The 15,748-nt window shown below is 41.1% G+C and overlaps 1 protein-coding gene across 2 annotated transcripts in view; it reads right to left on the minus strand.

Annotated features, from left to right (window-relative positions):
- Window positions 1-15,748, minus strand: part of GPM6A (glycoprotein M6A) — a 239,831-nt gene that overhangs the window by 24,134 nt on the left and 199,949 nt on the right. For both annotated transcript variants that reach the window (XM_066380102.1, XM_066380100.1), the window contains exon 2: window positions 13,668-13,860. In XM_066380102.1, coding sequence (XP_066236199.1) covers window positions 13,668-13,860 — 193 coding nt within the window. The remainder of the gene's footprint in view (window positions 1-13,667; window positions 13,861-15,748) is intronic.

The following is a 15,748-nucleotide window of genomic DNA, read 5'->3' on the forward strand; positions in this document are numbered from 1 at the left end:
ACACAACCACACACACCACCTCACACATACACAGCCACACAGACAACCTCACACACACAGACACATATACAACCTCACACACACAGCCACACACACAACCTCACATACACATAGCCACACAGACAACCTCACACACACACACAAAAGACACACACACAACCTCACACACACACAACTACACACACAACCACACACTAAAGCTTACATAAAATTTTTTACTAATTATTTTTACTTCAATCTATAAGTCATGTTGATAAAACTGTCATTTCTTAATAATTTTTTTAAGAAACAGGAAGGGATAAATGTTTTCATATATATTGTATATAAATATCACAACCCTAGACCCAGAATATTACTCAATGGGACATTCCCACTAACGTAGGGACAAGGAAAAGAAGGATAATGTCTAATTCTATGTAACACTGTTTGGGGCATATCTGCCGATTTAATTAGATCAGAGAAAATAATCAGCAACAGAGAATTGGAAAAGAAATACAAAATTAGCTCTATTTGCAGATGATGTGAGGTGTACCTGGAAAATCCTAGAAAATCCATGATAAAACTAATTCAAATAATAAAAATCAACAACGTAGTATGATATAATATTTGCATGCAAAAATGCATTTGTATAGACAAATAATATCCAGTTAGAAGATATGCTGGGAGAGAAAAAACTGATTTTCCTCTGGAAGAGGGATGGCTGGCTCACAGGGCAACAACTCTATGTGGAATATTTTGAGGACCCTCCAAACTGTTTTCCATACCAGCTGCAACATTTTACATTTCCAGCAACAGAGCACAGCGTTCCAAATTCTCCAGGATTCTTGTTTTGGGGGGTGAGGTGGAGGGAGTTGTTTTCTGTTTTTATGGACGGGCATCCTGAGCGGTGGGAGGTGCTCTCTCACTCTGGTTCTCCTTTACATTTCCTTGCTAAAGAGAGACACTGAGCGGCTTTTCCTGTACCTGTGTGGCCCGTGTACGGTCAGTCCTTGGCCACTTGTGACTCGGGTTATTTAGTTGCTGTGGTTTTTGCTGTTGAGTCATAGGAATTGCTTATACGCGTTGGCTCTGAGTCCCTTACTGGATCCGTGGTCTGCAAATATTTTCTCCCGTTCTGCCTCTTGCCCTGTCGTTCTCCTCGCTGCACAGAGCTCCTGTGTTTGAGGCGGTTTCCCCGTGTCTGTTCCTGCTTTCCCTGCCTGTGCTTCTGGGGCCCTAACTGAGAAATCATCACCAGCGCCAATGCTGACGAGTCTCTCCCCCTCTGTTTTTCTAGGAATCTTACAGTTGCAGGTCTTACGTTTAGTACTGTAACCCATTTTGAGTTGATTTTTAGGAATGGTGTAAGAGGAAGATCCAGTTTCATTTGTTAGCAAGTGAATATTCATTTTCTTCAAAATCATTTGCTAAAGACAGTGTAGTCTTGATACCTTGTTGAGAATCATTTCACTGTACATACAAGGGTTTAATTCTGGGCTCCCTTTTGGTCCATTAGACTACCTGTCTGTGTATATGTCAGTACTACGTTGCTTTGATTACTGTAGCTCTGTAATATGTTTTAAAATCAGGACATGTATGGTCTCGAGCAATATTCATCTTTTTCAAGGTTATTTTTGCTATTTGGGTTCCATATGAATTTTAGGATTACTTTGACCATATTCATAAAAAAAAAAGCATTGGAATTTTGATAAGCATTACATTTCATTTGTAAATTGCTTTGTGTACTATGGAGATCTTAACAATATAATTTCTTCCAATCCATGAACACGAGATGTCATTCTATTTATGTTTTGTTTGCTTCTTTAATTTATTTCCACAACATTTTATAGTTTTCAGCACACAGATCTTTCACCTTCTTGTTTAAGTTTATTTCTCGGTATTTTATGATTTTTGATTGTCAATGGGATGGCATTTATAGGAGTTCAGAGTCCTCAGATTTGTTAAGACCTGTGTAGTTGAGAAGACTGTGGTTCCCGCTGCTGGTGGGCGGGGTGTTTGAATGTGCCTGTTCGGATCCCTTGTAATCGATTGTTTCCCAGGCGCCCTGTTTCCTAATTACTCTCTGTCTGGACCCTCTGCCGGAGCTCCTGTCACTGCTGGGACAGAGAGGAGGTACAGAAGCTGGGCTACTACTGCGATGCGGTCTTTTTCTCCCGCAGGTCTGCCCAGGTTTGTTCAGTGAGCTTAGGTGCCCTGACGTCGTAGGGTGCACCCGATTTCTAATCAGTATATATTCCTGGTCAATTGACCCACCTGTTATTATATAAAGTTCTTCCTTGTCTCTTTTGTCAGTTGTTTTACTTAAAGTCTATTTTGGGCCCTGGCCGGTTGGCTCAGCGGTAGAGCGTCGGCCTGGCGTGCGGGGGACCCGGGTTCGATTCCCGGCCAGGGCACATAGGAGAGGCGCCCATTTGCTTCTCCACGCCCCCCTCCTTCCTCTCTGTCTCTCTCTTCCCCTCCCGCAGCCAAGGCTCCATTGGAGCAAAGATGGCCCGGGCGCTGGGGATGGCTCCTTGGCCTCTGCCCCAGGCGCTAGAGTGGCTCTGGTCACAGCAGGGCGACGCCCCCAGAGGGGCAGAGCATCGCCCCCTGGTGGGCAGAGCGTCGCCCCTGGTGGGCGTGCCGGGTGGATCCCGGTCGGGTGCATGCGGGAGTCTGTCTGACTGTCTCTCCCCGTTTCCAGCTTCAGAAAAATACAAAAATATATATAAATAAATAAATAAAATAAAGTCTATTTTGTTAAATATAAATATAAGTATGGCTGCTCCTGTTCTCTTCTGGTTACCAGTTGTGTGGAAGCTTGTTTCATCCTTTAACTACCTGTGCCTTTAAATCTAGAGAGATTCTCCCACATACCACATGTAGTTGAATCTTGTTTTTATAATATTTCAATTATAATATACCTGACATTGTCTTGTTGGCTTGAATCCCTCTACTTTATCACAAAAGTACTTTCTCTTTTTAATCAACATGCCATACCTAAACTTACCAGGACAAAGATCTTCAATATGATACTAGGGGAATTAAAAACTCTTGTTATTTATAGAAATGAGTTTCTTAGTAAAGAGCAACAAAATGCATGAATATCTAATCACAAAGTGACCGTTTGGGTGTTTATTGTATAATCAAGTGGCAGAGAATCATAAGAAGTCTTACATTTAATTCACTACTTTTGCTTTTCCAAAGTAATAATCGACACTATCCTACTTCTTATTAAATTAATGAAATACTTAAACTCCTTTCTAAATGCTAACTTTTAAATTTGATAATGTTTCTGTAAATAACTGTTTTACTGATTATAAAACCAATCTATGTCATTGTAGAAAAAATAAAAACACCAGAAAAACACAGACTATGGACTATTTATCCTCGCAGTTTTGTATATGAATTATAATTAATTCCAAAGTTGTGATTACTATTTTCTGCTTTACAAACTTCATTTTCAGTTAATATATTATAAATATTTAAAACTATTATATATTTTTTCTTTCTTTTAAAAATTTTCTATCAATCTGAGAGAGAGGGGAGAGGGAGAGAGAGAAAGAAGCATCAACTGATGTCACTTAGTGGTTCCGCTCAGCTGTGTACCCACTGATTGCTGCTCGTAGGTGCCCTGGACAGGGTGTGACCTGCTACCGCTCGGGCACCAGGGCGATGCTTTATTCACTGAGCCACCCAGCCAAAGCGAAACTATTATATCATTTTATAAAAATATATATATATATATTATGATTATATATATATATATTAAGATTATGGCATATTTTATTGCTTGAAAGTATCAGTACATAATTTACAAATTCTCTACTTTTGTTTAAGGGAAATAAGACTAATTCTCTGTCCCCACCCCTAAAGATGTTCTCATCTAATCGCCAGATTAGATGTGACTATGTTACCATGGGAACTGGGATTTGGTAAATGTGATTTAAATGAACGATTTGGGGGTCTGGAGATTATTATTCTGTATTGTCTGGGGTGGGCCCAGTATATTCACAAGGGTGCTACGTAAAAGGGAGAGAGAGGCAGGAGAGTCAGGGTCGGATCCAGAGAGAGATCTGAAGATGCCGTGCCGCCGGCTTTGGGGTGGAGGGGCCAGGAGCCAGGGAATGCAGGCGACGTCTGGAAGCTGGAACACGTGACAGCATGGATTCATCCTAGGGCCTCCGGACGGAGTGCGAGCCTGCCAATACCTTGATTTCAGCCCGTTTCAATGAGCCCAGTAAGACCCATTTCAGACTTCTGACCTCCAGCAGTGTGAAAAAAACAATACATTCGTGTTCCTTCACCCACTGAACTTGTTGTAATTTGTTACATCAGCTATGGAAAGCTAATGCATTACTCTCACAGACAACATGGTCAATCTCTGGGCACGGTGTATGTTGCTTCTCTGAGGGAAATGCCTAGAAAACTTTAAGGTACATTTTGTGAAAATATCTAGAAAGCTTGTACCAAAGTGAGGATGCATTAAGCATAAGGAAGAAGGCCTGTTCTCTCTTTGTTTTCCTGAGCAGGTATTATCCTTTCATTTTTCTTATAACCGGTAGTAAAAAAAAAAATAGTATTATTTTAGTTGATTTTCTTAGTTTAGTAGTGTAAACAAAGATATATTTATAAGGTGCTCATTGTTTCATATTCTTTAATGGGATATGTCTTTATACCTTGCCAATTTTTCTACTAAAACACACACCTTTTTATTTTTGAGTTAATTAATTCTGCATTTATTCAAACTAAGAACTCTTGTAAGCGAAAAATATTTTTCTCAGTTTTTGCATATATTTTAGTGTTTCTGTAATACTTTAGTGAGTAAAACTTAATTTACACTATGTCAAATTTATAAATCTTTTCCTTTGTGATTTCTTCTACTGCTTATAGAGTGCTTGCCCCATAATAAGTAGACTCTTAACCTGTATTTTCTTCCAGCTTTTTACAAATTAGTTTACCCTTAAATTTTAACTTTTAATCCATCTAAATTTTGGGGGTAAAAATGTAAGTAGGGACATAATTTTATATGGGCTTATACATACTTGTATGCATGTATGCCAGTCCCACATGGTATTAATGACTGCAGCTCTGCCTTCCCTGTGTTTCAGGAATCGGATGCATCCTAGCGGTACTTCCCGACTACCATTCTCTGATTTGCACCTGTTGAGTCTGACCTAGATGGCGCTTTGGATAATGTATCTTTTCTATGTCAGTGCTTGAAGAGAAGTCTTGTTCTACATTGTGCCCCTAAAGATTAGCCCAGTGGGTGGCACATAACATAACCCAGGAATTTTTGCTAAGTGAATGAATTTATTAAAAGAGAAGTCAGAGAAAAAAAAAATTAGCCTGAAAGGCATGTATGCATATTTGAAAGTAAGAAAAAAAAAATAGAAGTATAATAAATTTGAAGAGTTTTAAATAATTTCCACACTTGATATTCACAATAACCCAATTAGCAAAATAGGAGCCAATGCTATGATAGCTATTCTTAAATAAAGAAGACCAAGGTTTAGCAAGTCAGCTATAGGCTGTAAGTATGTCACAGCTAGAACCTCCGCACCAGCCTTGTCTGAGTCCCTTCCTGAGGCAGACCAGCTGTTCCAGGAAACTCTGGCTTTGGGGAAGTTCTTTATACGGAACCAAACAACTATTTCCCTATAAACAGGAACTCATTGACCCGTATCTTTCTCTCGGCACCACAACGAACAAAACAAGTTTTCCTTCTACTTGATAACCTTACAAGAATGATTTGAATAAAATCATCATATTCTTATTTGTAAATATTTTTTTCTAATGTCGCTGTATGCCTGGGTGTTATGAAAAAAAAACAAAAAAACCAGAAGTTAAAGCTTTGAATTCTAAGTCAGTCTGAAAACTACTCAGACATTTGCCTTGGCTGAAAGATCTATTCCAGTTAAACAGCACACCAGTCGGACCGTTATAAAAGTAGGGTGGCGTAAAGCTGTGATACAGCGTCAGGGAAGACATCGCCATCACCACTATTTTTTTTAAACGTATTTTTTAATTTATTGGGTTAGCGTGGTTCGCCAAACTGCAGGTTTCAAGTGTACAATTCAATATAACACCATCTACAGCCCGCACCATGTCCTTCATCCGCGGGCCCAGAGTGAAGTCTCTTCACTGCGACAACCATGGTCACCATCATGTCCGTCAAGAGTTCGTGCTTATAATATGTAAGCCCTGTTATAATTGTTTTAAAATCCCAACTAACTGTTTGCTCATAACCACCTCAGGAGGTACGCTGCAGTAGTGAGGCGCTTTTACTGAGGAGGTCCCGGGGCAGCCAGGTGAAGGAGCTTGTCCCAGGTAAGAGGCGGAAAGGAGCAGGCGCCACAGAAGCCAACCCCGGGGAGTTTGGCCCCTCCATCAGCGCTCTTAGCCACTCACGTTGTCTGTCTATCTAAATTCTTCATAGTTTATGTAATGGTTTGGCGGTGCTTGTTTTATATTAGGGGGGTTCTGTTTGTTTGTTTGTTTCTTTAACACTCATTTGAGGACTACTAGTCTCGTTGAAATATTGCCTAAGGAGATGCTCCTTACTTGATCAGACGTTAGGAATTCAGCATGGTTTTCTTCTTTTTAAAAAAAAACGTTATTGAGTTTACTGAGGCTACATGGGTTAACACATCCATACAGGTATCAGGTGCTCAGCACTACAATACATCATCTGTATATTCCATTGTGTCTTCACCACCCCAAGTCACGGCTCCCTCCGTCACCATCTGTTCCCCTCCGCCCTCCACCTCGCCCACCCTCTGTCCCTCCTACAGTCCCCTCGCTGCTGTCTGCGTCCAGGCATCTTTTTCTTTGCTGAGTCCTGTCACCTTTCTCACCCAGTCCCTCAGCCCCCACCCCCTCTGACAGCTGTCCGTTTGCTCTCCTTATCATACGTCTGTTTCTGTTCTGTTTGTTAGCTTATTTTGTTCATTAGGTGCCATATATAAGTGAAATCTTATGATGCTTGTCTTTCTCTGCCTGGCTTATTTCACTTAACGTAATACTTTGCAGGTCCATCCATGCTGTCACGAAAGGTAACGTTTCCTTCTTTTTTTATGGCCCAGTAGTATTCCACTGTGTAAATGAACCACAGCTTTTTTATCTGCTCATCTACTGATGGGCACTTGGGCTGCTTCCAGATCTTGGCTATTAAAAATAATGCTGCCATCAACATAGGGGTGCATAGATCCTTTCAAATTAGTGTTTCAGGTTTCTTTGGATACATTCCCAGAAGTGGAATTGCTGAGCCATAAGGCAATTTCATTTTTAATTTTTTGAAATAACTCCATACAGCTTTCCCCAGTGGCTGCACCAGTCTGCATTCCCACCAACAGCGCCGCAGGGGGCCCCTTTCTCCACAGCCTCTTGCTGTTTGTTGATTTGTTGACAATAGTCATTCTGACAGGTATGAGGCGCTATCTCAGTATGGTTTAATTTACATTTATCTGATGACTAGTGACATTGAGCATCTTCTTATATGTCTATTGGCCATCTGTATGTCTTCTTTGAGACGGTGTCTATTCAGGTCCTTTGCTCATTTCTTAGACTGGTTTTTTGGTGTTAAAATTTATAAGTTCCTTATAAAATTTGACTGTTAATCCTTATCAGATGTACTAAAAATGTTCTCCCATTCAGTGAGCTGTGTTTTCACTTTGCTGATGGTTTCCTCTGCTGTGCAAAAACATTTTAGTTTGATGTAGCCCCATTTGCTTGTTTTTTGTTTCCTTTGCCCAAGGTGATATGTCGGTCAGTATGTTATTCTAACTGAAGTTCTAGCTATGACAAAAATAATATTTGACTCTCCATGACTAATCAATACTCTCATATCAATACTAGCTTATCTGATCTTCAAATGTCTGACAAGTAGAAGACTTCAGCAGTCTGGATGGATCGCCAACCCCCCTCCCCGGGTCCGAACAGATGGTTGGCACACTGCTGTGACCTCCAGGAGCAATGAAATCTGGTTTTCTGCTTTCCTTTTCTTCTCACTCCTGTGCACTGAACTACTGATGACAGTTTCCTCTTTCATTATCTTTCAAGGAATAAACATGAGCTACAAGCCAACTAAGATTTATACACACATTACATTATTTAAGAGCAAAACCAGCCTGATTAGGCGGTGGTGCAGTAGATAGAGCGTCGGACTAGGACACGGAGGACCCAGGTTTGAGACCCCGAGGTCGCCAGTTTGAACGTGGGCTCATTTGGTTTGAACAAGGTTCACCAGCTTAAACCCAAGGTTGCTGGGTAGAGCAAGGGGTCACTCGGTCTGCTATAGCCCCCCGGTCAAGGCACATATGAGAAAGCAATCACTGAGAAACTAAGGTGCTGCAACAAAGAATTGATGCTTCTCATCTTTCTCCCTTCCTGTCTGTCAGTTCCTCTCTCTATCTCTCTCTATCTCTCTCTAAAATAAATAAATAAATAAATAATCTGGTGTTTTATTTAAAAAAAGAGCAAAACCAATATATCTATTTTATCGAACTTACTACCTGCTTCTGGTTTAGACAAACAGAAACCGATTTTTTATGTGTGTATTAAATATCAAAGAATTCATTATCTTGTAAAGTTAGTTTTTGATGCATTGACTTCAAGTCACCGTCATAAAAATTTGAAAATGAAATGTATTCACTCAAGAAATCAATAGTACGCATTCCTCCCCCTCAATATATATTTTTGTCAGAAACCTAACACAATATCCCTGTCTAATACATATTAGGGTGGGGTGTATTTGTGAATAATTAGGGTGGGTGTATTTGTGAATAATTAGGGTGGGGTGTATTTGTGAATAAGGCTGTCCCTTGCTCAGCCCTCCAGGGAGTTATTCAGGCCACATCACTTGGCCAAGTTAGTGCTGTGAACTGTTTGATACATAATTTTCCAACCAGTTGCCACACTTCCTTGTCCTCTACGGGAATCTGCTGGGCAAAAGTAAAGCACCCGCCTTACTCTGTCCCAGTCCGTCAAGCAAAACCTATGCAGCACACTGACCACACCTTGCCTTGCCAGGGGCTCGCAGATGAGAAAGTCTGAATCACAAATCAGAAAACAGGCCTCGTCACCTAGGAGACTGTGGTACAACAGCGAGCTGCTTCCGGCGCTGACAGCCAAACCGGCTACACCAAGCACTGGATGCTGTACTTAGGGTGTGGGACTGTTCCCTTGTGGGAACCGTGGCTGAAATGACATGTGCACTCTCACGACAATTGGGAGCCAGTGAGTGACCATGGACTTGAAAGACTAAACTGACGGATTAAAGGGAGGAAAGGCTTCTGGGAAACCAAGTAGATGAGGAGAAACAGGTTGATTCTGAAATAGATATCAACGGTCACAGGATCTTTGAAATTCACTTTTTTTCCTTCTCTATGAAGGTCTCCCCATCTCAAGTAGAATTTGACAAAATGGTTTAATGAGTGACATCAGCTGAAGATACAGGAGCTACACTTCAGATCCCTTTCCATGGGTGAGGGCTCATGGGATTTAGAATTATATGCCTAAAAGAGAGATTCCATAAGAATGGAGGTTATTTGCAAATGTATTTATGAGAAGTGGATTTTTGGATGCTAGACAGACGGTCAGTGAAATGGAAGAGTCACAGTTCAGTGTGCCAGGCCTGCCCACGTTGCCCATGGACTCGGAGATACTGACCACGTTGAGGGACGTGTCTGTGTTTCAGAGGAAGGGGACAGAGAAGAAAGGGGGCAAGGGGCTGGGGCAGAGGAGGAGTGATTCCTCAGGTCCCGAGGGCCAGAGGTGGAGAACTGGAGTCTTGGACCACTGGTTTTATCTCTTCGTTCCAACACTCAGAACACAATCTTCTTTTCCTTTTTAAGCATGAGATTTAAGAGTGCTTAATTTGACCCAATCAAGCACCAGAAGAATGAAGCAATTGACCCTGTGTAAATTGCTGAGTTGGCCAACCAGTCTTTTCTTCACCATCATTCTTTTACCCATTCTTTCAAACTTAGCCTATTTCCAAGCAAGTATTTTGCCGGCAATTGAGCTTTCTCTTCCCTCTGCTCTGTATCCCTGCTTTTACTTCCTCTATTTCTTACCTACTCCTCTGATAATCTTGGTAAGGCACCCCCACCTAGGGTCATCTCCCCTTCGTGTAATCTTTGAACGTATCAGTTGCCACTAATTATACCCTGTAGTATATGGGTACATATCTCCCTCTGTGTTTTCGTCCCCTGTTTGCTGACAGTCTTAATTCATCTGGTAGTTCACAGGGTATGGTATAAGAATTTTAGGGGTTTTTTTGAAACATGAATAGAGAGATCATTTGAGCCTTTGCTTGTATTCTATCAATTGGTTAGCCTTCCCATTCCAATCATGCATTAATGGCTTTGCAATCCACTTGGTAAAAGTACTAAATTAAGTATGATCCCTGACTTCTCTCCTGAACTCCCACACGTGTGACCCCTTCTGAGATTTTGTAGAGCTCGGGGGTAGACTAAAGGGTGCAGCCTAAATGTCAAATAAATATCTTGACAATTGGTTTCTCATAGACAGAGACGACCATCTGATGACACTTATTAAGCTTGTAGTTCTTAAAGATGTCTATTCCAAAACTAAAGTTAGCATTTTCAATGTAGCCTGCATACAGAGAATCTGTAGATTTTAAGGACATCTGTGGCAGCTTAAAATAATGCACAGTGAAAACAGACTTTGTCCAGTGTGGGCTGAAGTAAAACTGAAAAGAAAATGCCAGTTTTGTCACATTAAAATATATCCATGCAATAATTCTTTTAAGGTTTTTCTAAAACTCACTTGGAATTATCCAAATAATTTTCAACAGTTTAATTCTATTTTAAATGACAAAGTTCAGTTATAAACTCTCAAGGATCAATTCCTGCTATACAACCAATATAATGGAAATTGAGAAACTGTCTACTCTGGGTTTAAAGAATTCAGTTTAATAGATAAAGCTATTTTTTTCAGAACTAATGTGTAAAAAATAATTGTATTGGTGTATATATAATGAAAATGATATAATTCCTTTGTCCTTTTTAGGTTATGAATTAAAAAAATTACTATTATTTTTTTTCATTTCCTTTTGTCAGTGACATAAATAAGGTCTAAATGGATACTTTAGAGTTAGGGAATGTTTTTAAATAAATTTGCTTCTTATCTGAGTGACTAATCGACTCCCTCTTCTTCTTTTTTTTTAAATTTTTTTTTACTTATTTATTCATTTTAGAGAGGAGAGGGAGAGACAGAGGGAGAGAGAGAGAGGAGAGACAGAGAGAGAGAGAAGGGGGGGAGGAGCTGGAAGCATCAACTCCCATATGTACCTTGACCAGGCAAACCCAGGGTTTTGAACCGGCGACCTCAGCATTTCCAGGTCAATGCTTTATCCACTGCACCATCTCAGGTCAGGCCTCCCTCCTCCTCTTAATCACAATGTATGTTGGGGAAGTCAGAGGGTGGTAGTGAAGTTTAGGGGGTGGTTCCCAGTTTCACACACTTTGTTAGATTTCTTATATTATGACCAATCAGTCTCAAATTAAGTACCAACCTATTTTTAGATAAACATAAATATTTTAACTTCATTTTCCTTAAACTATTGTCATTCTTCTGTCCAAGGGCACAAGCCCCTCACCCACAGTAGGGGATTCTTGCTCTGTGACTTGAGAGAAATGCGCACTGCTTTCTCCCTTTTCATTTTCACGGGAAATCAACAAGTTTAACTCTTTGAGTAGAATGAACGTTCATGGATGTCCTCGTGCTTCCTGACCATCCAGAGTACAACCGCACAAAATTTTTTATTTTAAAAATGTGTAAGGCAACATTAAAAAATGGCAAATGTATGTTCTTCTTGTTTCCATAAGTTGGTTATCAAACATAATTTTAAGTTAAGAAAACTGTAACTGTAACTAATTTTAGTTTTTGAAAAGAAACTTTCTCCCGGGTGGGGGGGTCAGTGAGCATAAAGAAAATGCACTACTCAAATGTTTAATAAATAAGATAACAAATATAAGTATGAGCAATATTTTGTTCAAGACAATCTATCTGCCTGTAGCTAATAGATTATTTCAAAAGTTAGCAGTGTTACATTTTCTGATGTTGGGGTTGGAAAAGTTATCTTTTACTTAGAAAGCTGTCCTGGTTGCCTGAGCGCTGTCTTGGATTAGAGTCTGGGGTTATAGTTACTCTGGGCCAGGAGGAACTGCCCTGGGAAATGAGAAGTGTGATTCATTTCTTTTCCATGGAGTTATGAGTCAAAAGCAAACTTACTATACCGCCATGTAATATTAAGACGTGTAACTCTAAAAGCTTCTTAACCCACGAAAAGTATGTACAAGTTAAAAAAGAAGGTTTGGATTCATTTTGAATGACAACATATAGCAACATAAAAAATAATCACACAGTTTCAAGAAGCATGAAATAAATACAAGAATTTGTGGGGGCAAAACAGAGACTACAGTGCTGACACAACGGAGAGTCAGTATCTGCTGGGATTAGATAATAAAGAGTGGTAAAGAAGTTATTTATTGACTGACTGATCTATTTTGTGGGCCAGGAATTGTTAAATAAATTATATGAATTGGGAATTTATTGAAAAATAAATTCTTCTATAATTCAATCCTAAACTTTTCCTCTCTATAATATTAGGCAAGTAGGCACTGAAACTTGACCAGCAAACTTGTTTTTAATTCTAGACTATGTGTGCATTATCTTTAAAAAAAATATATTAACATCACCATAATTTAGTGATCTCAAGAGTTTACATGTTATGGGTAAAATATACATTTTAAGCATAATTAATGTTTGCAAAAAAGAAGGTCAATAATTCTTTTTTTTTTTTTTTACAGAGACAGAGAGAGAGTCAGATAGACAAGGACAAATAGAGCTGAGAATCATCAATCATTAGTTTTTCGTTGCGCATTGTGACACCTTAGTTGTTCATTGACTGCTTTCTCATATGTGCCTTGACCGCGGGCCTTCAGCAGACGGAGTGACTCCTTGCTGGAGCCAGCGAACTTGGGTACAAGCTGGTGAGCTTTTGCTCAAACCAGATGAGCCCACGCTCAAGCTGGTGACCTCGGGGTCTTGAACCTGAGTCTTTGGCATCCCACTCCGATGCTCTATCCACTGAGCCACTGCCTGGTCAGGCGGTCAATAATTCTTATAACATCTTTTTGAAGAAGTCAGTAAGAACCTTTCCCAATGTTTATTTATGTAGTCATGTCATTTCTGTGATACAGGAAAAGAAAGATGATGGAATACTGTCGAGTTTAAAAAATCTGAAAAGGTGGGAGTATGCAGAGAGCTTGGGTGATTATTTTAGAACTGGCAGCGGAGTCTACATTTAAACCAGGCTCTGTCCTCGGTCTTCTGGTCTGTTCTATTCGAAGAGCCTCTGCTCACATGTGAAGAGCAACAGAAATGAAAGCATCCCACTTACCAGTAACTGAATTTTGGATAAAACATCACAGTCAACTTAATACACAAACGAAGTCCAGTTTAAGTTGGCCTCTGACCTTCCGCCATGTGTCCTGCACGCGTGGTAAAGGTCAATGTCCTTTTGACCCTGGTACTTGGCCTAAGAGAATTGTTTCCTTCTGTATAACATTGCCTCCCTTAACGCTAGTCCCCTCTCTATTAGACACACAGCAATGGACACACACACACTCAAAACAAGAAGCAATGCTAGCACGACCTACATGGCAAAGACGTCCAGCGTGTCTCCGGCATTTCTGGCCACATCGAAGTAGGTCTGCAGGATGGTGACGGTGCCCGAGAGCGCCTCATGCCCGCAGCCGCAGAACAGGGCGACGCCGGCGTACAGCAGGATGGTGGCGACCAGCGAGGCGTAGGGGATGCCGCCCAGGCATTTGATGCAGCACTCGAAACACCCTGCACGGAGCAGCAGAAAAAAGGTAAAAGTGAGTATTTTCGGTTAATCCAATTTAAATGTTTTCCTGACAGCAACATGGTGGGAGAGTATATTTGCATTTGTTGATGAGATCAGGTCAGTCTTGTAAATCAAAGTCCTAGGCTGCCCTGAAGGGTATGAATGTCAAGCTCGTTCATTATAAACCCCTCCCCCCGGACCAGAGAATGCTGGCCTCTGGTGACGGCTCCGTCTTCTACCCCAAACCAACCGAAGCCCTGGCTTGCCACCCGGACTTCCTACAACGGCTCCTCTTCCTATCCCTGCACGCGCATTATTCCAGCTGGACTTGACTGCTCTCCGGTTTCACAGGCTGAAGTTTATACTCCAATGGAATTTATTCTTTTGAACTCCCTGCAGCTGTATCGTTTCAACAGTGAGTCTAAATCTGTTAGCTGTGAACCCAGTGAAGTGAACCTGAACTGCAAAATTTAAAAGCGAAAGAGAACAGCTCAGACAATGTTTGAGTGCGTTGCACAGAAGGCTCATCGTTTTAGCCTATTTTCAGTTCAGATATTTGTGCATGTTGTTTTTGTAGTGAGTCATTATGCAAAATCGATTTCTCACTGTGAGAGTGGTAAAAAAAAAAAAGAGAGAGAGAGAGAGAGAGAGCCATGGGCACATTCGGAACCAGAGACCAGGGCAGCCGTGAATCCCGGCCCACCGCTCAGCATGTTTTTGGCAAGTTTATCCTTTTGATTACATCATTTTTAAAAAAGGTGACAGCAAGAATTTTCCTCAAGTGATTCTTGTGAGCATTCGGTGAGTTAGTACATAAAATAGTGCACGACAGAAGAATGACTCAACGCTTACCATTATTAGACGTAACTTTAATCATTACCTATTATTCTAAGGTAATACGGCTTTCCTATTTTCTTTGACAGTAATCACTTTTGAAGTTTTGTCACGTTAGCCTTAATTTGCAAAAGATGACTTTGAACATTTAGTCCGAGAAGTCATAAAACCATTGTTAAGCATCAAGATTTTCTAGGTGACTGCTAGATAGCTTCTTCTAAAAGACTGACGAGGAATGCCTAAGGCTCCGTGTTTGGCAGTAAGACGTCCTGCCCTCCTGCCCAGATGCTGTGTGCCAGCCGCTGCGGAGAAAGGAAGAGTGGGGGAGGGGTTGGCAGGCGAGGAGCCCGATGCCTGCCTCACCTCGGTTGGCCTCTGCCCCTTACTCCTCCCCTACACGTCCCCTAGTCCACGGACTTCCTCTGACATTTCCCCTTTGGGAAATTCTTCATCAAATCTCTTTTTGTAAGGCTGAAGCCCTTCAAAAACTCTCTACGTAACTGACTTTTTCTTCAGAAACAAATAACGAATGAGGTTGGAGAACGCATTGTTATTTATTGAACACATTGTTATTTATGGCACGTAGGCCACAGGGAGATGTGTGCCTTTTCTCTGGAATGCAGCTGTGTCTGCAGCCACACAGGATACAGGCAAGGACTGCCCAGTTCCTGTGTGAAGAAGTACGGAAGGTCACATGCAGAGGGTGGGCAGCCTGGGTCTTGGATACTGATCACCGAACCAGCCTTCGTTAGAAGGATGGCTCATCCCACCGGCCCCCGGGGAGGCAAGCAGAGGAAGTCGGAGCTCCTCCCTGCTTCCAGAGCTCTGCTTGTACAAGCCGAGTCCTTTCCTGGACACTCTTCCCCCAACAGACACACAATGTGGGGAAGTAGCAAAGGGTGAAACAGCTTGACACTTCACACGATTGGAGGAAATCTCACCACCAGATGGACGAGACCCGTGTGCGTTGTGTCTGAATGTCACCGAACACAGTTTTTTAGTCAAGATGAACAGCGGAGCGGAAAAATCTTTATACCCTTCTCTGTCTCTCCACAT

The sequence above is a fragment of the Saccopteryx leptura genome, chromosome 4 (genome assembly GCF_036850995.1).
Source record: "Saccopteryx leptura isolate mSacLep1 chromosome 4, mSacLep1_pri_phased_curated, whole genome shotgun sequence".
NCBI classification, from domain to species: domain Eukaryota; kingdom Metazoa; phylum Chordata; class Mammalia; order Chiroptera; family Emballonuridae; genus Saccopteryx; species Saccopteryx leptura.